The following is a 22,250-nucleotide window of genomic DNA, read 5'->3' as shown; positions in this document are numbered from 1 at the left end:
AGCATTGCTGTCCAGGTTTCTATTCCCCATGAATTCAGTTGTGGGTTTTTTTTTTTTTTTTTTTTTTTTCAAATACAGCAGAATAAGCCTATAATAAAAATATATAGGCCCCAAAGGAATACCTACATATGCCTTTACACACACATTTTTATAACCAAATTTTATACTGAAACAGAATATAACCAGAAATGATCACCAGAATTGGGTTGAACTTAGTCAATCATCTAGGAATAGTGGCAGCCCATTTAAGGAGGGGTCAGTGTGAATGACTGCAGTCAGATGTTAGGTAACTTGTATGGCAAATTAGCCTTTCTTCAGAGTGCCCTTGCTGTGCGAGTTAAACTCATTGAGTCCAAGCTGGTAAGATCTGTAAAGCTGTAAAGCAGAGGAAATTTGCTTCAGCCTCCCCTCGACTGTGTAGACATAACCCACATTGTGGCTTCTATTTTGCCCCTTAAAGAGGTGTTCTCTCAGACTTCTTTCAGTGTCTGTTTGTGAGATGGGAAGGAGCAGGGCTGGTGTAATTTATCTTGAAGAGTTGTGTAGTGGTTGGCTGCAATTGTGTATCCTTTTTTGTGTGCTTGATCTGTGTGTTATGTGTTACAGTTATGCCCAGTGCAGTGGGACTGCTGATAAAATTGTACCTGTACCTCTTCCCAGAACTTAAAAGTCCAGATGAAGGACTTTGAAGCAACTGCTGAGCCTCTGCAGGAGTGGCTGACCACAACTGAGAGGATAGTGCAAGGAAGCAGCAGTCGGCTCCATGATCTTCCTTCCAAGAGGAGAGAACAGCAAAAGTTGCAGGTGACCTCTTATAACCCTTTTTACCACATCCAGGCCTTCCTGTCCCATCCTCCTGGCCTCATTGATTTCTTACAAAAGCTTGATCATTCTAGCATCCTGACCTCTAAATAAGATGAGAACTGTTTTCAAGGATTGCTCTTCATGATCCTGTTTCATCAGGTTCTGCATCTCCACATTTCTTAGGACATTCTGCTTCACTTCTGTAGCTGTATGGTGTGCCTGTCTCAGCAAGCTTGCCATATGTCACTTCTATTTTTCGTGGGGCCTTCATGCTTCTCTCTTTCCTCCGTTCTTGCACCCACTCTTACTATTAACGTGCTTGTGCTTTACAGTCTGTCCTTGAGGAAATAAGCTGCCACGAGCATCAGCTCAACAGGCTAAAAGAGAAAGCTCAGCAGCTGTGGGAAGAGCAAGCTGTCAGCAAAAGCTTTATGCGCAGAGTGTCTCAGTTGTCTTCTCAGTATCTTACTCTAAGCAATCTGACAAAGGTAATGCATTCCTTGTATGTGCTTTTAAGCAGCTCATTTGATGTATGTGGGGGAAAGAGACTGAAATGTGAAGCACTGCAGTTGTCTTGCTTGTCTGCTCTGTGGTACGTCTCAGCTATCTTGTTTTTCACACTGGCTTTAGAAAGTCGAAAGTAAGGACCTGGATAGTTCCATGGAGCGTCAACAAAATGGAATTGTGATTTTTTTTTTATATATATTTCTTTTTTAAATGTGTTTTGATTAAAAAATAAACCCCACCGGATTATTCAGTAATCAGGTTTGATTTTGATAATTTTGAGTATTGAGGATATTTATTTTTGTAATAAGTGGCACATGAAAGAAGTATTTTTTCAAAACTTAGGGGAATTATTTTTGTTAGAAAATACAGAATACAGAGAAGTTACTACTTTCTTGCATCCTACAATACTGATTAATTATTTGCATTGTCAGCGTCTTAACCTAAACTAAAAAAATTACCTCTTAGGCTGCTTTTGAAGGTTGAAGGGGAGGCATAGGCCATTCTCTGAAGCATCAGGCTAAGAAATAAGAGTTCAACCTAACTCTTTAATTGAGTGATGCTTGACTTGCTTCACCATTTCATAGTTCTACTATCTCTATTGTGTAAACAGATAAGACGGGCATTCATATTAGGACTGTTAATTTTCACAAAGTTCCAGTCGTGAAGGAGGCTTGATATTGAATTAGGCATATAGTTAACTACAGTAATGAGAATAATTAAGGATTTTGGAAGCGCATTATAGGATAAAAATTCAATTTAGAAAGTATTTATGTTTGGGTAGTTGCTAGGTTTTTAATGTCTAATTTTTCTGTGGAAATAAAAATGATAAAGAATGTCTAGAGCTGTATGACTTACTGGAAGTGATTGTATACATGGCCATAATAAGTTTTCATTACTGCAAAATGAGGAAGGGAAAGATGCATTAGTTACTAACATTGGCTTATGTGAACAGAACTTGTAGGAGATGTCAGGATGAGAAGAGGGAATCTGAGGCAGAGGATACATAGGATCCAGCCTATGGCAGAAATCCTGAAATTCTTTAGATAGCCATGGATGCTTGAGAAAGATCCCTGTCTGTAACTTCGTAAGCCTGTTTCACTGGCTTGACTTTGGTTCTATGTCACCATGTGAAACACACTCTGTTCCTGTTCACCTCAGACCTTTCAACAATGTAACTCGAGCATGAGTGTCAGTAATTTTTTCAGAATGATGGCTATACCAGCGGGAGTCATTGAGGAAAACAGGCCTTTCTTTTCCAACTATTAACAAAGTAATGTTGTTTCAGTGGCATAGTTTCACAAGCTTAAATCTGTCTTGTGCATTGGCAGATTTCACAAGTTACCTTCAGTTGCAACACTGAAGTGGAGTTTAGGTGTGAATTACCAGATGTTTGAGAAAAAGTGAAACTAGAAAACTCTCATCTACTTTGGATCAGAGGAGACAATTAGATGAAGCTTTACATTTAGAAAACAAACGAAAGGCATCTCTGAAATTTTCACTTGCATATTATATATGGACAACTTTGTGTATGTGTGTGTGTGTAAACGAAAGGCATCTCTGAAATTTTCACTTGTATATTATATATGGACAACTTCTTGTGTGTGTGTGTGCGTATGCAAAATTCATTCCATGCTCCAGTAAGTGTACTTGTAATTATCAATGTATGAGGAAAATTTCTGACTGTAGTTTATGAAACACCTTCTAAAAATCCATAAGTAGGTATGAGGAATAAGCAATCCTTTGAATGGCTATTGGTGCTAATTGCTGTATAAATTGCAGGAGAAAGTTTCCAGAATGGATAGGGTCGTAGCGGAGCACCAGCAGTTCTCACACAGTGTCAAGGACCTCCAGGACTGGGTGGCTGATGCAGTTCACATGCTGGATTCCTACTGTCATCCCACGGCAGACAAGAGTGTTCTGGACAGCCGGATGTTAAAGCTAGAGGTATGGAAACAATAGACTCCAAAACTTGCTCTTTTTAGATCTGTAAGAAGATTGCAAATATAGGATACTTTACATTAGTTGTTGCCGTTCAGACATTGATTTTTAATTTACTCAAAAATAGCTCTATTTATAGATGAAAGAGGTCATTAGAAGTTTTCTCTGAGAAGGATATAGGGATCTTTTTAGATCTGTAAGAAGATTGCAAATACAGGATACTTTACATTAGTTGTTGTCGTTCAGACATTGATTTTTCAATTTACTCAAAAATAACTCTATTTACAGATGAAAGAGGCCATTAGAAGTTTTCTCTAAGAAGGATATAGGGGCCTTTATGACATGAAAAACTGCATATATGCAAATTCTTAAAAAAACTCAAAAGATGTTGTGTGGTTGCTGAAGGTTAAATGAAAGAAGTAGGATATTCACTTCTGTTAGTTTAATATATAATGTCCTAGATCTTAGAAGCGATATGAATGATTCAAAACAGCTTTTCCTGTAGCTGTTTGCTTTAAAAATGGTGACTACAGTAAGAAAATAGCATCTATTGATATTACTGCACAAAAGATGTTGAATGGCAGTGCTCAGAAAACTATACTTTTCATATTATTGATGTCTCAATTTTTGAGCCAAAATACAGACAAGTCCTCAAAATTATAAGGATACATGAAATACTAAGAGTCTGTGGCAAAATACCAAAATTATATTTTGCCTTTTGTTTGCTGAGTCTTTCAGGTTCCTGCTTTCAGGCTTTTCATGACTTTGTTTATTGTTAGAAGCTGTTAGTTTGCAGCTGTACAGCTCCAGGAGCTGAAGTCTCTATGCCGACGTTTCTGATAGTCTACTGAGTTTATGTGTTGGTACCTTTGTGTTGCAAAACGATCCTAGAGGTGTAGAACTGTATTTCAGGCCCATAGAACAGCTTTGTCATAACCTCTTCTTTTCTTTATGAATGAATCATCTTGTGGTACCTTTGTGTTACAAAAAGATCCTAGAGGTGTAGAACTGTATTTCAACCCTGTAGAACAGCTTTGTCATCACTTCTTGTTTTCTCTATGAATGAATCATCTTGCTTTCCATTTAAATGACATTCCCTTTGGAATGTCAGCTTTTCCAACCAACAGTACCTTCTCCACTGCACTGTAAGTACCTGCACAGATTCCATGAAAACTTCCCTGGCAACTAATTATTTTTGTTTTTAATGATCTAGACCTACCCTTTGAAAGTAATTTTTTTCTTTGTGAAGCCCAGCTGTGAACCCCACTGTCCCTCTTCCAATTGACCATTTGTATGAGCTGCTAAATTTGATCAGCTTATTTTCCAGTAAAGCCAGTTAGTATGTTCTTGACCAGTTAATGATAAAAGTAGAATAATATCTGCTAACTTTTTAGGCACTGCTAGCAGTGAAACAAGAAAAAGAAATCCAAATGAAAATGGTTCTGACAAGAGGGGAATCTGTTCTGCAAAATACTTCTCTGGAGGGACTACCAGTGATTGAACGGCAGTTGCAAAGCCTGAAGGACAACTGGGCTTCTCTTCTGTCTGCTTGTATCCAGTGCAAGAGGTAAACAGGGTATGAGGTACAGAATGATGCTTAGCAATAAAGCACTGTCAAAATTTTTGAAAATTTAATTCCCAGGGTTTTATTATTACAAGAGTCAAAGTCATATAAAATGACTGCATATATGAATTCACATAAAGTGACTGCATATGCCTAACATTGCAGGTCTAGAGGCCTTAAGCAATGTATTCAGTTGAAATAGTAAGAGGGGAGGAAACTGTGAGGGACCTAAGCTTTGTTAACACTTATTGTCAATATATTCTTAAAAGTGGGTTCCAGGTTCGTAATCTTATTGTAAATTCTACTTTGAGTTGCACTGGATGCATTGAATTGTTCTCAGAAATGAGAATATCTTGTCACAGACATTAATGATTCCTCTGTGAAGATCCTGTGTCGTTTTCCACTTGGTAGCGTTTCACAAAAGGTACTGTAATTACAGTGTCCTGTAGTGATTCTCAGAGTGATAGAATGAAGAAATACAAACAAAAAAATGTAGTCTTCTTTGGTGCAGCATCACTAGTTGCGAATTTCAATTAAAACAACAAACGTAATTAAACATTAGAATGCAGCAACTTTTGAAGGTATGCAAAGGGACAGAAAATTTGTGATTCTGGATCTTACGCTTTCAGTTGCATTTTTTTTTACTAGAGCTAGAACATGTCAGCTAGCTACACAATTTACAGACCTCCTTACTATTCCAAGTTGGGAAAACTTAATTTATTTCAATCAGCCAAACAGTGCTCCTAGTTGAAACCTGTAGGTTTTTAACAGCTGTCTCAGACTGCTTAACTTGTGATATATCTTTCTTATAAATATAGTCTAGAATAACTGTATATGACTATGTGCTACTGCTTAAATAGCATGACAACCTCTGCTATCACAATAACTATGTATTTTTAAATTACAGCCAACTGGAAGGAGCTCTGTCCAAATGGACAAGTTACCAGGATGATGTACGTCAGTTTTCCAGCTGGATGGATAAAGTAGAAGCAAGTATGAATGCTTCTGAAAGGCAGTATCCTGAACTGAGAGAAAAAACATCTGCCCTCAGCAAAGCAAAGGTGTGTTTGCTTCACAACAAACCAGCAACAAGACCATATCACCTCATAAGCAACAAAAAAGATTAATAACTGAAAGATTAATCTGTGGTCTTTTTTTTTTTTTTAATGCTGCTCATTCATAAATGTGTTTTTCTCTTTCTGTTTTGCAGCTACTCAGTGAAGAGGTACTGAGTCACAGCAGCCTGTTGGAGACGATTGAAGTGAAAGGCAGTGGGATGGCTGAGCATTATGTCACTCAGCTTGAACTCCAGGACCTTCAGGAGCGGTATAAATTCCTCAAAGACAGAACGAGGGTACAGTTTTTCTTGATACTACTCCCTCTTGTTTTGTGGGTGACAAGGAAAAAGAGAAAGTCTTTTCATTAATCATTTATTTTACAGTTAGTTGAGGAGTAAAAGATTTGGGACAGCTATAATAATGTAACAGAAAGTTATTAGGGTGATTTATCAATCTTTCTTCCTGGACCACTGAGCTTCAGATCGTTTCAGAAGGGTTCTAAAAATCTGAATCTGAAAAAATCATCAGGTGAATAGTCTGAGGAATTCTATGTAAAAAGTCTTACTGACTTCAGCATAGATATGGTTTTACCTGTTGTGACTGAAAAGTTGGAAGCAGCTCTGAATCTGTGATTTGCATAAGTGTATGTTTTGCAGTAAATGCAACCTGTCAATCAGGTAGTTCACAAATTGCGGACAACTATATTGAACACAAATATTATTAGCAAGTAAACTGACTCTAATGTCAAAAGACACAGAAAAAATTACTACATTTACCGATAAGTGTTAGTACCATAAATCTGGAAGTATTCCTTTTAGCACAGGGATCATCTAACCTTTACCATTTTCTCTTGCACAAAGCTATACAAACTGCCTGAATTTGCTCAGTTTGAGCAACAGAGTAGGAACAATGAGGAGTGGATGGTATTTCAGAGGCAAGAGCTCTGTACCTCCTCCTTCATGTAGCAAGAAACATCCCTTCTTTCTTTTCCCACCTAATATTCCAGATGACTTTGATCTTCCCAACTCCCAACTGTGGTGATGATGTTAAGTGTCAAGAGTATATTCAACCTTTAGGAAGAAATTAAAAGTTCAAAGCAAATAGCTGGAAAGTAAAGAATGGTAAAATCCTTTAATAATTCTTTGGCCAGATGGGAAATCTGTCAAGATTTCCCAATGGTTACTAGCCCAGGGCTGAGCAGACCAAGACCTGCAATTCCTTGCAGCCATTGTCAAGAGGCAAGAGAACTATTCTTTCTTTCCCTCTTCCCACTGCTAGGCATGGACAGGCCCTGTAAAAGATCAATAACATTCCTCTTTTCTTCCTTCCTCCCACTATTCAGAGCTGTTAGAAATAGGAAAGCAGAGAGTAGGTTCACAGCTGCTTTATGAAAGTGTTTTTCTTCTTATGTAGCCAGCTGCTCTGGGATACAGCTTTTCTTGCCTCCATCCAAACTCAATTGCCTATTCCCATAATTTCTTATAGGATGGGAATTATGTGTATACTTTTCTTGTGCTTAGAAAGACTAGTCTAATGCTAATATATGACACCTTTCCTGCTGTATTCCAGATATGGTAGTATTTTAGTGCTGGGTTGTGAAATTATTGTAACTTGCTCACCCACATACAAAGATGACTTGCCTTCTGTTCCTCACTGTGCTCTGTAGGAACTGCTCACAAAGGACTGGAGCAGTCTTCAAACCTAAAGATATCAGATACCCGTAATAGAATATTATTATTCCATTGGCAAAAGAAAATACAAAAGGCCATTTCTAATCTTATACTCTTATTAATCGCTTCAGTAAAGTGAATTTAAATTGATATAGAAATTAAGTCTTTTGTTATTAGATAATAAGGTGTTTAAAATTCATCCAAGGTCAAAACTTCAAATCTTTAGGATAAGTATGTGCATCCTGACATTTGCCTCCTCTTTATTCATCAAACCATCCTCAGAATCCAAGTACTCTGAATTCTAGGAAAGCTCAGCATCAGATATAAACTTTTCACCTTAATGAAAGTCCGTGTTTTATGTTTTCTTGGTTTGATGATATACTAAGATATATATATGTATGTAAATATTTTAACAAGCAGGAGGCAGTAACAAAAGCTGAAGGACTGCTTAACTTACATCAAGAGTACCAAAGAAATCTGAAGACCTTTGAAGTATGGCTGGAGAAGGAACAAGAAAAACTTGACTGTTTATCACATCTTGATGGTGATACCCAGAAACAGGAGGCAACACTCCGAGATTTACAGGTACATAATGTGTGACACTAAGCAAAAAAAAAATAATAATAATCCTATTAATAAAATAACAGAATAAAAATTGTGTCTCTTTTTTGTCAAGAACAGCTTGGAATCACATTATATGTGTCTGCTTGCCACATCTGGAAAGTTTTGAATTTAAACCTGTGCTAAATGGATTGTATCTGTCCCATGCCAATTCAGGCAGCTAATGCTTCAGAACTGATGATAAACTTAGAAGGAGGGGAAAAAAATTAGTGCATGCTTTGTCAATAATTTTCTACAATTCACTTGCCAACAATAGTGAAATTCGATTTACAAGTCAGCATGCCGTCATACGTGTTCTTAGAGATAGTGTAATATGTGTTCAACCATAGATAACTAAAGGGAATATCTAGGCAACATGAGGTAACTGTTTTTGTGTTAAGGAGAACCAGGGCTTTGTTTTTCATCTGTGAATGAAAGCTCTTAATGTAAGTTATGTATCCATAACTCTGCCTTTCCAGGAGCTGCAGGTCCACTGTGCAGAAGGACAAGCATTATTGAATGCTGCTGTCCATGCCAGAGAGGAGGTGATTCCCTGGGGCATTCCTCAGATAGAAGACAGAGCCCTGGAATCCTTACGGCAGGATTGGCAAGTTTATCAGCACAGACTTTCTGAAGCAAGAAGCCAATTAAATGCCACTGTGAGCAGGCTGAGGTTAATGGAGAAAAAATTTCAGAAGGTTAATGAGTGGCTGACAGATCTGGAGGAGAAAGTTGCTATCAGGACTGGGAGGCAGTCTGGCAGAGAAACAAAGGAGGTGCAGCTTCAACAAATGAAGGTAAGAGTATAGTTAAGGCATTCCTTCAGAAAAGTATCATTTGAAGTTTCCATATCAGTTCCTGGTTGCACTGTAAAAATGACAGGAAGAATTGGAATTTATTCTGAGATGGTGCCTACAACGGTGGAAGCAAGAGGGATTCTACATACAGGTTCCTCCCATTTTACTGGTAAGGGTATCGGCAGGATTGGCAAGTTTATCAGCACAGACTTTCTGAAGCAAGAAGCCAATTAAATGCCACTGTGAGCAGGCTGAGGTTAATGGAGAAAAAATTTCAGAAGGTTAATGAGTGGCTGACAGATCTGGAGGAGAAAGTTGCTATCAGGACTGGGAGGCAGTCTGGCAGAGAAACAAAGGAGGTGCAGCTTCAACAAATGAAGGTAAGAGTATAGTTAAGGCATTCCTTCAGAAAAGTATCATTTGAAGTTTCCATATCAGTTCCTGGTTGCACTGTAAAAATGACAGGAAGAATTGGAATTTATTCTGAGATGGTGCCTACAACGGTGGAAGCAAGAGGGATTCTACATACAGGTTCCTCCCATTTTACTGGTAAGGGTATGGCTATACCAATGTTGAAATCACATAGGGATATCTAGAATTCATTAGGGATATCTAGAATTCATATGCTCTGTGGTACATGAAGGCATAACTGAGGAAAAAGATTGGTCCTGGAGTGGGAATGTATTAGTGTTGTAACAAGAGTAAAGTGTGACCAACAAGAGTAAAGTGTGTTGGAGGTCTCTGCTGTGTTGATGTAATAATACTCCTTTAGTCACTGCAAAGAGCACATGTAACAAGAGTAAAGTGTGTTGGAGGTCTCTGCTGTATTGATGTAATAATACTCCTTTAGTCACTGCAAAGAGAACATATGGGTCTGAATAACCAAAGGAAGAAGATTTTAAGAGATTCTGTGTTATGCTTCACAGTCACCTGTAAAACTTCTGGCAAATTCTATAAGAAATATGGGTCTGAATAACCAAAGGAAGAAGATCTGAAGAGATTCTGTGTTAGGCTTTACAGTCACCTGTAAAACTTCAGGCAAATTCTATAAGAAATCCAGGTTGCATTTCTATTATTATTTGGGGGGAAAAAATTGAATCTATTGTAATGAAATGCAGTCCATATGGTATGATAAATTTTCTAGCATATTCGTTACTTTATCCTTCATCAGATTCTGGTTTGCTTTCCTGTTTTAAATCCGTGTTTACAACCATGTATTTGTTTTCCTTTTCAATGGTTTCCTGAGAGTTACAAATAAATTCCTGTTGTGTTTAAGATGTTTGAATCAGTCATATAAACAGAATAATGTCTTTGTCATAGAAGTGGCATGAAGAAATTACAATCTACAAAGATGATGTGGAGGAGGTTGGGGTATTGGCTCAGCAAATACTAGAGGAAAGTCTCACTGCAAGTACAATGGGAAGCCAGGCTACGCAGCTTACATCTCGCTACCAAACTATTCTTCTTCATGTCTTGGTAAGTAATGAAAATTAATTCATTATAACACCATAAATTGTTGATTAAGAAGCATATATAAACAGACTTTCTTAATTAGACTTTATCAGAGTTTATTCATTACTCTGATATATAACATAATATTCACATATATATTCATATATATACTTATATATGGATTTTCATTGGTATAACAGAACCATAATCAGGATAGTGCCCTTTCAAAAATACTCAGTATTATTCGGATGTTGTTACTCTGTTTTTTGGCAGTTTCAGGGGAGAAATTCAGAATTCAGCATGTTTGAATGCTGAACAACCTCTAGACAAATGTTTTCAGATTATCACTGAAACACAAAGTTGCAGGAAAAATTTTAATTGATAAGTTACAGTCTTCAGTTCACTTTAAGTAATGCGTCTTACAGGACTGTAATACAAGTCACAATTCAAATTTCAAAATATAAGTACATTTTCAGTGTTTAGCATTAGCTCAGTTTTAACAATAGTGATTGCTATATATATAGCCTGACAAGACCCCTGTGAGAGTTATCCACTAGATATGAAATTACTCAAAACCTATGTATTTAATCATAGTATATCAGGTTTTATTAATAAATAATGATTTATTCCTGCCTTGAGCCAATAGCAATGATAAACACCTGGGTGATTCTTGTTTCCTTCCCCTACCCTCCATATTTGTTTGAAGGAGCAAATAAAGTTTCTGGAAGAAGAAATACGCTGTATGGAAGAGTCAGAATTGGCTTTTAGCGCTTACACAAATTGGTACGGAGCTACCAACAAGAACTTCAGAAATGTGATCACCAAGTTTGACGTGGTTGATAAAACAGCAATGGAGAAAAAAGTGCAGAAACTAGAGGTACAGGTTTCTTGAATGCAATTTTTCTTTCTGTCCAAAAAGAGGCTAGATTTTAACATGCATCTTAACAGCTGCTCAAAATTCTGACTTCACATTACCCAGAAAAGCTAAAAGATAAAATCCACCCAGTATAAACTGTCCTGACTTCTCATGTCATATACACATTAGATCACAGTTTGGTTTTTGGGATTATGAATAGTCCTAAATAATATAATCCTGTCCTTCCAATAAGGCATGTTTGTATGTGTTTTGTTTTATGTTAAAACTTAAAATAAATTCCACTCACAAGGCAACCTGTCAAGTATATTTTATACCAGTATGCACTATGGCAAGAAGTGCTTCCTATTTCTCCTCATTGAAATAACTCAGTAGTAAAACTCATGTTTCATCTCAAAGTTGTAGATGAATTTTTCATATGTCCTGCAGCTTAAACATAATACGCTAAGGGAAAATTTTTTTCTATTCCAGAATTCGGAGTATGAATCCTCTCCTTATAACCCTCAGTTTCTATGTTTATCTTTGCAATTATCTAATGAAAAGTCCATTCAATTTCCCTAGCAATTCCTTCTGTGTCTTTGGCAAAAATTAAAACAACAAAAAAATAAATAGCCTCTCACTGATAATAGAACTACAATGAATAAAAAAAAAATAAAGAAAAAAAGGCAAGAGCTTGCATACATTTTCTGTTAACCAATGCTTCCTTCACAGCTGCTGTTGAGTGACATGGACATAGGCCATAGTTTACTGAAATCTGCCCGTGAGAAGGGGGAGCGAGCTATAAAGTATATGGAAGAAAATGAAGTTGACCAGTTAAGAAAAGAAATTGGAGATCATGTGGAACAGCTTGAAGAGCTGGCTGGCTCCATCAGGAAAGAGCACATGACTTCAGAGAAGTGCCTTCAGCTTGCAAAGGAGTTCTCGGACAAATACAAGGCACAGACTCAGTGGGTTATGGAGTACCAAGCCATGTTACATGCTCCAGCAGAGCCAAAGAGTGAACTCTATGAGAAGAAGGCTCAGTTGTCAAAATACAAGGTAAAAAGGGATTATATCATTAGACTGTATAAATCAATTTTGACCTAATGATTCGCAATAAATTATCTGATTCAGCTGTCTCTTCAAGTGTTCATTCCCTCAATAGAGGTATGAAATGTCTCTGATCTGGATGTCCAAGTCAGCAAATAAAGTGAAAAAGTGCATGATACCTGCATCTGTGAACCAGAGTGAGGACCTGGATTTGAAATGTGAATGTCCTAATAAGGCTTCCACATCTGAAAATTTCCTGTTATGGAGCAAAATTCTTTTATGAGTACACATATGAGTAATTCCATCAATATCAACAGAGTTAACTGTTGTTTAAGCAAGGATAGAATTCAGTTGGTCTGTCATTCACTGCAGACATCGCCACTGTTTAAAGTAGCCTAATCAGCTTTCTGGTTAAGGCTGAATGTTCCAGCTGAACTGACATATAAGACAGTCAGCTGCTATGGCCTCCTGTGATTTTTAGTTAGGATTTTAGTGAAGTCGCTTTGTGGGTTTTTTTCCAGTTGTAAAAATGAATAGAAAAAATATGCAACAAACCCCATTGCTCCTTTTAATGATGTTTTTATAAAATACTAAAATTTTCCAAAAATGTCTGGCTGGGATGGAGCTAACTCTCCTCGCAGCAGCCTGTGTAGTGCTGTGCTTTACATTTGTGGCTAAAACACTGTTGCTAACAAACAGTGTTGCTTTGGTGATATTTTCCCACTTTTTTGCAGAATTTGTTCCTCTGAGCAAGTTTTACCTGTAGCACTTGCCTGTTCACACATGTTAACTCCCTCTCCTTCACCAGTTCCAGATTATCAGCTGTGCTACTAGCTACTCATCTAAGAGCAATTGTTCCTTTTGTGTCTCCAAAGTTGTCTCAGGGCATAGCTCCTGTACCAGTAGCAAAGTTATTCTTATCTGGAAAGGGTGATATATACCATGGTAGAAGGCTGTGCTTCAGATCAAAGGGAAGTTAGTGAAATAGATCTTCAGTGTTCAGTATGTATATATTAATTCTTGCTTGCATTGTAGTCCATACAGCAGACTGTTCTGTCCCATGAGCCTTCAATAAAATCAGTGATTGAAAAGGGAGAAGCACTTTTTGATCTGGTAAATGATGTGACTCTAAAGAACAACATTCAAGACCTTCAGAGCAGTTACCAGGAACTCTGCAGCGCAGCAAAGGTACAAAGTCAGGGAGAAAACTAGGTTCTTTCAATTTCCTGTATTTTTCCCCCTCTTTAAGAAGTAGACTATTTGTTTCATGCTGTCACATCACACCCTGTACAGAGAGCCGGTTAGAATTAATTTTATTTTGCTTGGTGTTTTGGTTTGTTTGTTTCGGGTTTGGTTTGGTTTTGGTTTTTTTGGGGGGTGGAAGGGTGGAAAGTGTTAGAGGGAGTAGCATTCCTGAATATGGAAAGAACGTCTATCTAAATTACAAGAGTATCTGAAAGTAATTTTGAATGTGGCAGGTGAAGTCTTCATAGCATTAAGGGGAAATATATCAGTGATTAGTTTGTCCTATTGTTACTTTTTAAAATTGCTTTCAATAGATCTCTAAATACATTATTTCTTGAAGTGACACATGCCCTTAAATTATACCATTTTGTCTCCTCTTCTCAGTTTAATTTAGTTGTTGAATGGAAGTCACTGGAAAAAATGAACTGCAATACAGATCTGATTTAATTCAGCAAGAGCATTATTAATTACAATTGATTCATTAGTCCACATGTTTGTAGTACTTTGAAAGATTTAAAACTTCTAAATACATCCTAAAGTATGATTATTACTAAAGCTTTTAATAGGTTATACTCCTAACAAGGATAAGCTTTGCAAACCATGCTAGTACTTATGTTTGGCCTAAGTGTCTGTAATTGCCAATCCATCCACCAATAGCAGACTTATTTTTTATCACAGTTGATTTTCAATTTACAGATATTTCTCAGATTTGTACCACAAAACTGATATCTGTTGCATTAGATGTAATGTTGATGACTTAAATGTAGAGAAACTTATGAAAAATCCTTCTTCAAAAAAAAATGAATACATTTTAACTCAATGTGTACATTCTTAATTTGCCTACCACAATCACAGGCAATATGTACACACAAAGGCTATAAGCAGCAGGGACCAAATCATTATATTTGGTAGTTCATGTCCAGTCTCTCAAAAAGTGTGAATTGACCGTTTCTAAGTGCACTTAATGTCAAGTTGACAGTGTTCCTTTTCTTAAAGAAAGGAGATCCTCGGTGTTTTCCTCGGTGTCTTCAAAGTATGGGATTTCATCTGGAGTGAAAATACTGCTCTGTACCAGAATGTTTATTCACACAAGGAATCCCTTTGATGTTTTTCTTAACAGTCTAATCATGTGAGAGTCCCCCAGAGGAATATAAATTTATAAGATAACTCTCTTACTATGCTTTCAAGCTCTTGGTGGTTTCTTATTTAGGGTGGGTTGGGGGATGTGTATCAATTATTGTAATTACCTGAATATTTAATTTGGGTTATTGTGGACCTGCAGGCATACGTTGAAACCTTAGAGGTGAGAGTAAAAGAACATGAGGACTACAACAGTGATTTGCAAGAAGGGGAGAAATGGTTATTACATATGTCCAGCAGGCTGGTCAGCCCTGATCTCATGGAGAGTAACAGTCTTGAAATAATCACTCAGCAACTGGCTAACCACAAGGTAGGTTTGCTATTGGGCAAACTTATTTTCTCCAGTAAAATAGAATTTGTCTTCTTTGCATGTCTGTCTCTCTCACTCCAGGGCTCTATTTATTTTTCATTCAGCTGTTTTATTCCTCTTGCTCTGTGTAAATAATCATCAGTGTCATTTGTGCAGTTAACAAATGTACCTTGTTAGCACAGTTTCTTGGAAGAGACTGCATCTGCACAAGAGCTTTGTTGTATGCTGGTCTGAATTCTGTGTCAGATTTTTGCTGAGATGTCCCAGGAAATAGACCACAAAAAGCAGATTAGGGTAATTTTACTCCTAAGGCATTTTTTGCTCTAGGAGTTTTAGGGATTAAAAAATATTCTAAATTTTCATATCCACACCCCACCCCCAATTAGGTTGTAACGTTTCCTCATTTGCTTTTAGTCAAGACATTTTTATGGTTACTATTGATGATTTCTAGATTAATTAATTTAATGATTAATCGTTTCCAGAACATAAAAGAAAGCAAAATCCCACCCACCACCCACTGAAACTGAGGTTCCAAGGACAAATATTGAAATATTTTAACTCATTGTGATTAGTGTGTGATTCTTTAAGCAACCTCTTTAGATAAAAATTTGTTTCCACCAAAGTCAATGGAAAGAACTGACTACAGTGGAAGAGCTTATGGAACATGGTTGGATTCAGCATCAGATTTAGTCCTCCTTACTAGACACAAGAGAAGTTGGTGGAGCCCTGGGGAGCATGCAAGGAAGATTAACAGTAGACTTGGGGCATGACTATATGTTTCCACATTATGACACTGCGACTGCTGTTTCTGTGGGATATTTGTGTATAGACTTTTGACAATGATTTTACAATAAGTTTACAGTCTAATATCTTGACTATAACAACACAGAATGTCTGAAAACTTTTTTTTTCCAAATCTGAAGGCAAAGCATGTTTAAGAAAAAAAAAAAAAAAAAGCAGCTTATTTAAAAAGCTGTGATGCAGAACATGTTTAAGTTTAAAATGTTTCTTCAAAAGTACTTTATCTATTTCTTAGGCTATCATGGAAGAAATTGCAGGATTTGAAGATCGTTTGAACAACCTTAAGAGTAAAGGCGATTACTTGATCGATCAATGCACTGAACATCTTCAAGCAAAATTTAAGCAAAACATACAAAGCCATCTTCAGGGGACAAGGGACAGCTATTCCGCCATATGTAGCACAGCCCAAAGAGTAAGTCTTGTTTCAAAAATGTTTTTATGCCATTTAAGAATGCCATGCGTTATTTTTTCTCTAAATATTTGTTTCTTTAAATGGTGTAAAACTCTTTCCACCATTTCCATTTAAATTGAGTCTACAGGTTAATAATGTAGCACCTCATCATTACTGTGCTACAGTTGAATTTGTTGTGATCCAAATATTGCCTTGCAGCCAGTGAAACTACCTGCATACCAGTTCTTACCTTCATCTCCGCACACCCTCAATGCCTTCATGTTACACTAGCTTCTGAGCAGCTGCAGCAAAGAAATTAGAACTCTTGCTGTCAGTAGTTTGCATAGATACATAACAGGTCTTAACTATGTGCTAGGAAATACTGTCTCTCTTAGTAAAACCAGAATATACAGTTAAGAAGGGCTAGCTGGGTCATTCTGTAAATCCCATTAGGAGATCAAGCTAGCATAGTCTAAAAAAACAAAACCCCAAACAAAATAAAACCCCCAAAAGTAGATTTCACTGTCAGTAACATTTGTAGAAGTAGATAAAACCTCATACTAGATAAATAGCAAAATGTTGAACACTAAAGAAATAACATAATACTCTTCAATTGCATCTTTATTTTTTCTTTCCAGAAGCTGTGCCTTAGATACTGTCCATCTTTTCCACAAATTAGCAAGATGCAGTGGTAGCTTAATGAGCTTTCATCCCTTGATACTTTTATCTACAAGGGCTAAAATAACCACAGTTATTTTAGTTTATAATTCTGTTTTATCTGTCATTTTAGAGGTTGGAGAGCCAATAATGGTGCTTGCAAATGCAATCACCTTAAAATGTGTTTATTTTAGGTGTACCAGAGTTTGGAACATGAACTCCAGAAGCATGTTAATCATCAGGATACCCTGCAACAGTGCCAGACTTGGCTGTCTACAGTGCAGTCAGAGCTAAAGCCAACTACCTGGCCACCTTTCAGTCTGGCAGATGCAGTTAAACAGGTAAAAGTTCAGCATTTGAAAATGCTCAGTTATTCTTCATAAGGTGAGTTCAGGTAAGAGCTTTATATTAATAGAAATTAGATAGTCCCTCTGACCTTCTCAGAGGGCTCTGTAGCTTCGCTGTTTATTCCCAGCTCCAAAAGGAATACCTTGAGTGAAAAATAATGGTAGCTGAAAAACCATATAGGGCTTTTGCTAGCTCTGCTTAATGCTTAGAAATATTTTACCTGAAAAAAAAAAAAAAAAAAAAAAATATTGGTTGATTAGATAAACCTGCTCAGATACTTCACAAATGTGTTTTAACACAGAGATTGTGTCTTTCTGTTTGCCTGATTGCCCATCTGCCTACTGATATTCCTATATGAGAGCTGGTTTCATAGCACCATGGACACAGAGTCTGTTCTCAGGCATGTAAAATAATTTTTCAGCCTAAAAGCATAGAACTGCCTCTAGTCCACATTAGCCATTAAGAATCGTGTCTTTCTTTGCTTCTTGATTATTCTTAGTAACTTCATGTATTTTACATTGGATTTGTCCCTTGTTTTCAAATTAAACTGGTATGGTACCAAAAATGCTGGAGTTCAGGGCTTTCTCATCTGCCACGTGGCTTAATAGAGATCTTGAAATACTCTGGCTGGCAGCTCTGCAAGGGCTGGGGGAGCAGGGGGTGAGAGTGGGGCCAGCAGGGCAGCGCCTTCCCAATGATGCGCAGACCATCAGCACACAGGTGAGGAGAGCAGAGTCTGATCTTGGCAACTGTAGGTACTGGGAGGGTTTCAGAAGGGTTGGGGAAGCGTGTTGTGCCACTGGGCTGGATTCCCCATGAGCTGTCAGACACCGGAGAATTTCGTAGGTATTCACAGGGCAACATGACACTTTAATAATTGGATAAAGCCCTGCTTCCCATTCGCCTCAGGGTAGTAAGTCACCATGTTGAAACGGTGTGTATCTATCCAACGCATTATTTATAGTGAAATAAACTAGGTAATGCATATGTTACTAAGAATTTTAGTAACTGGATGTGGATGATAAACAATAAGAGTTACTCTTTTCCATAATTATGACAAAGCAGCCTTACCTAATAAAAAAATATATATATACATTTCATCTTTTGGAAGTAATAAGCTAAAGTGAAAATATTCAAATACATTATTGTAATAAGAAAAAGATAAATTCTGAGACTGTGGAAATAATTTGAGGATTTATTTGTCTTCCCTCAGGTGAAACATTTCCGAGCTCTGCAGGAGCAGGCCAATACCTACTTGGATCTTCTGTGTTCCATGTGTGACCTGTCAGATGCCACAGTGAAGAGCACAGCAACAGATATTCAACACACAAAACAAACGGTACATGATAACCTGCTTTTAATCCTATTTAGAGCTTTAACTGCCTTGATCTGTCCTCTTTTAAAAAGGTCATATTGGGTAATGGTTTAGACAAATATCTTTTTACTTTCATCTCAAGTATTTCTTCTAGAAATAGTGGTTTAGACAAATATCTTTTTACTTTCATCTGAAGTATTTCTTCTAGAAATAGTTTTTATTTTCTACTTTTTTTTTTTAATGAAATCCATACATTGCTCTCCTGTAGTAATGCAAAGACACAAAGATACATGACAAGGGTTGCTAAAAAAACATAGGCAATGTTACAACACAAAGATACATGACAAGGGTTGCTAAAAACACATAGGCAATGTTACAAGATGTTGGCCTAAAGCCACACAAATAACATTCTGTGGAAGAAAACCTGAGACAAGTTATTGTTTTCATAAAACACAGTTCAGTCTATTCTTCTCTGTATTTTATTAAGTTTAGACATATTTTATTGTTATTTATTCATCAGTAGACTGGTGTTCTTATTAGGATATACTAAAATATTAATTATAAGAATAAAATTATGATGGTTCTATTCATAAATCAGCATGCATCTGTTTCAGCATATGAATTCACAGAAGTGTACCTGAATTTTAAGTAGTTTAATACTTCATTTTAAACTAAAATTATAAACTTAAGAGTTATTGGGAAAGTAACATCATGAGTATTCCTGTCATAAACATGAAAATTTTTCACATACACACACACACAGACTTTTGAAACTACTTCTACCAAGAGTAAAAATCTAATCTAGAGAGTAACAGTATTCCATACCAGAGACGCAAATTGTACAAATCCAAGCAATCCATTAAAAAATGGCAGTCCAAATACTGAATAGCTCAAAAGTATCCCCAACATCAGAGTAAGATTCTCCTTTTATATATAAAAAATCCAAAATGTTTTTAAGAAATCACAGAGGGTACAGTGCTGAGATATATTAAGCTGGTTGAGTGTCTAAACCTTAGAGGTGCCCTACTGCTGTATTTGGAGCAAAATAAGCTGTGGGACTGTTGGTTTAAGGTGATTGATGGGCTCAGATCCAGTAAGGATTCTTCTTATTGGCATTTCACTAAAGGCATATAGGCAAAATAACCAGGCTAAGCAAATTAAAGTGTTTAGTTTAAGTTTTTATTTAGTCATTGCAAAAGCATGTAGAGCAGAGTCCAGAAATATGCTTGGCATACAGTAGACTAAATCATACGGTTAATTTTAATTTAAACTTTAATAGAAGACTAAGAACACTTTGAAATACACACACTCATAAATACAGTTTCTTCTTTCAAGGGTGAATGATAATTCTTTTTTTTTTCCCCAGCTTTCCTTTGACTTGCAAAGGTTAAGACTCTTTTTGTGGATAATATTAGCCCCTTCAGAATCTAGTGCAGAAATTTGCTGTTAGTACAGTATTGTGCTCAGAGAAAGAATGGTATTCATCCTCCATTCTCCAAAAATAGCTGCATTAAAGCATTCCTACTCCTTTTAATTTCTTTTCTTCTAGATTGAGCAACAGATAATGCATTCTCAGTATTTGGCGCAAGGTTGGGAAGAGATCAAACAAATGAAGGCTGAGCTCTGGATATATTTCCAGGATGCAGATCAACAACTACAGAATTTGAAAAGGAGAGGGGCAGAGTTGGAGCTAAACATTGCTCAGAATATGGTACTCCAGGTTAAGGTAAGGAGACTTTAGGTTAAGAACAATAGGTAAGGAAGAAGTTCATCCTGTGGCTGATATTATTATAATTCATGTTATGTGCATGTATTGCACAGCATTGCTAATAATGTTCTAAGCAAGAGCAAAGACAAAGGAAAGAGGGTTTCCTTCCTGATGCTACAGGGTGACACAGAAAGCAAAACACTGTAATATTTTTCTGGGTATGTTTTTTCAACAGTAGACAATTTTCAGCCTACTGTTCTGATTTGCCTTCACTTTTAATAGACTATCATAGTTTCAGCTGATTGCTGGTCACAGTGGGCCTGAAGATAAGATCTGCAATTTGTGCTTGCTAAGTTCTTTGATTCCAGTACGTCTAAATTATTTGGATCTATTTCAGAATTAGTCTAGGAAACGATACAATGTTGCTGGACTCTGAAAACCACTGCAAAATAGGTAAAATAGCAACCTAATCAATTTTACCCAAAATAGCAAGACAGATGCCTTCAGATCTTCACTCATTCATTTACAGATGAGAGAATTTTTATGGCCAAACTGCACATATCACAAACACCAGTAAAGTAGCAAGAAGAAACCGAGAAACAAGATTATTTCTTTGATAAATGATTAAATGTCTGGGGTTTGCAGTTCTGGTCTAGACTTCGCTGCATTCTTTTTCTGATATGATAGGAGTTAGGTGAAAAATAAGCAGCACTTCCTCTTCATGTCTGTTCTATACAAGTGTTTGAACAAAGTCATAGGACTTGAAGCTAACTCAGTACAGCATAGACTGAGAGCTGTTACACTCTAGCTATCATTGGAACCATAGTGTCACAGAATTGTCTAGGTTGCAAGGGACCTTTCAGATCATGTAGTCCAACCATCAACCTAACACTGATAAAAAACATCACCAAACTATATTGCTAAGCACTATGTCTGCCTGTCCTTTAAATACCTCCAGAGATGATGATTTCCACCTAGGAAGAAGCAGGAGTCTGTATATCTTCACTATTTGGGACAGTAACTTTGGATTGTTATGAAAGGCAAGCATCTGATACACAGTCAGATGTGGCACAATGTGTATTTTTTCCTAGAATTTGCCCCAATAACTGAAGTTGCCTAGCTTCATTTGAAGCATTCACAAAGGGGAATGAAGCAGACCTGGGCAGTAACATCTCTTCTCAAGAACCCGTACCAGCCTTCAGTCTTCAAAGTGCTGGAGCTGGACATGGTTGTTTAGTTCCAGTTATTGGAACTAGAATTTGGAGAAAGATTATATTTACCCTAAACAGTGTGTAAGTGCTGAAAAATATATGGTTACTTTTAGTTTTTAGTATATTGTATGTATTGATTTTGGGGTTCCCTCTGGCTTCTTATTTGGTAAGAAATGTGTGGCCAGATGAACTCTTTTATTTTCTGGAATTTATTAACTTAAATAGCAATCATACCTAGATAATCATTGGCTTTGTTTCAATAATGACAGTGATAATGATCACTATTGTAGAAGCAGGAACAAAACGAGGTATGGATGTGGGGGCTCGCTGACTCATGGACTCTGTTTCCTATTTTTAGTCTCTAATGAAAAGGAAAAAAGAATAAAATGAGCTAGAAACAGTACCGGTAAAATGAATTCTCATGAGACCTAGAGTATCTTGCACTTTCAGTGTATGGTGAGAACTGTGCTAATCTGGAAACCTGGGCAATTAGGTGTGTCTTGATCAATCACTATTGTAGAAGCAGGAACAAAACGAGGTATGGATGTGGGGGCTCGCTGACTCATGGACTCTGTTTCCTATTTTTAGTCTCTAATGAAAAGGAAAAAAGAATAAAATGAGCTAGAAACAGTACCGGTAAAATGAATTCTCATGAGACCTAGAGTATCTTGCAGTTTCAGTGTATGGTGGGAGCTGTGCTAATCTGGAAACCTGGACAACAAGGTGTGGCTTGATCGTGATTTTTGTCTATCACTGGCACTTGAAAACTGCTCTGGTTTGCTTTCATTTCTATAAACAACCGTCCTCACATGAGAAGATGAGGAGAAAGAT

The 22,250-nt window shown here is 36.9% G+C and overlaps 1 protein-coding gene across 1 annotated transcript in view; it reads left to right on the top strand.

The window, feature by feature from the left end:
* The window catches only part of SYNE1 (spectrin repeat containing, nuclear envelope 1), a 315,179-nt gene that overhangs the window by 148,752 nt on the left and 144,177 nt on the right, over window positions 1-22,250 (top strand). Inside the window, exons 58-74 of the mRNA XM_014950654.1 lie at window positions 661-804; window positions 1,137-1,292; window positions 3,091-3,255; window positions 4,644-4,816; window positions 5,721-5,874; window positions 6,024-6,167; window positions 7,962-8,126; window positions 8,621-8,872; window positions 10,259-10,414; window positions 11,097-11,267; window positions 11,976-12,302; window positions 13,329-13,481; window positions 14,821-14,988; window positions 16,025-16,201; window positions 17,032-17,178; window positions 18,399-18,524; window positions 20,050-20,226. Of these exons, the coding sequence (XP_014806140.1) occupies window positions 661-804; window positions 1,137-1,292; window positions 3,091-3,255; window positions 4,644-4,816; window positions 5,721-5,874; window positions 6,024-6,167; window positions 7,962-8,126; window positions 8,621-8,872; window positions 10,259-10,414; window positions 11,097-11,267; window positions 11,976-12,302; window positions 13,329-13,481; window positions 14,821-14,988; window positions 16,025-16,201; window positions 17,032-17,178; window positions 18,399-18,524; window positions 20,050-20,226 (2,955 nt within the window). The remainder of the gene's footprint in view (window positions 1-660; window positions 805-1,136; window positions 1,293-3,090; window positions 3,256-4,643; window positions 4,817-5,720; window positions 5,875-6,023; window positions 6,168-7,961; window positions 8,127-8,620; window positions 8,873-10,258; window positions 10,415-11,096; window positions 11,268-11,975; window positions 12,303-13,328; window positions 13,482-14,820; window positions 14,989-16,024; window positions 16,202-17,031; window positions 17,179-18,398; window positions 18,525-20,049; window positions 20,227-22,250) is intronic.

The sequence above is a fragment of the Calidris pugnax genome, unplaced genomic scaffold (assembly GCF_001431845.1).
Source record: "Calidris pugnax isolate Ruff unplaced genomic scaffold, ASM143184v1 scaffold24, whole genome shotgun sequence".
NCBI classification, from domain to species: Eukaryota; Metazoa; Chordata; class Aves; order Charadriiformes; family Scolopacidae; genus Calidris; species Calidris pugnax.
Note: the sequence above shows the minus strand (reverse complement) of the source record. Positions and strands in the feature narration are given on the sequence as shown.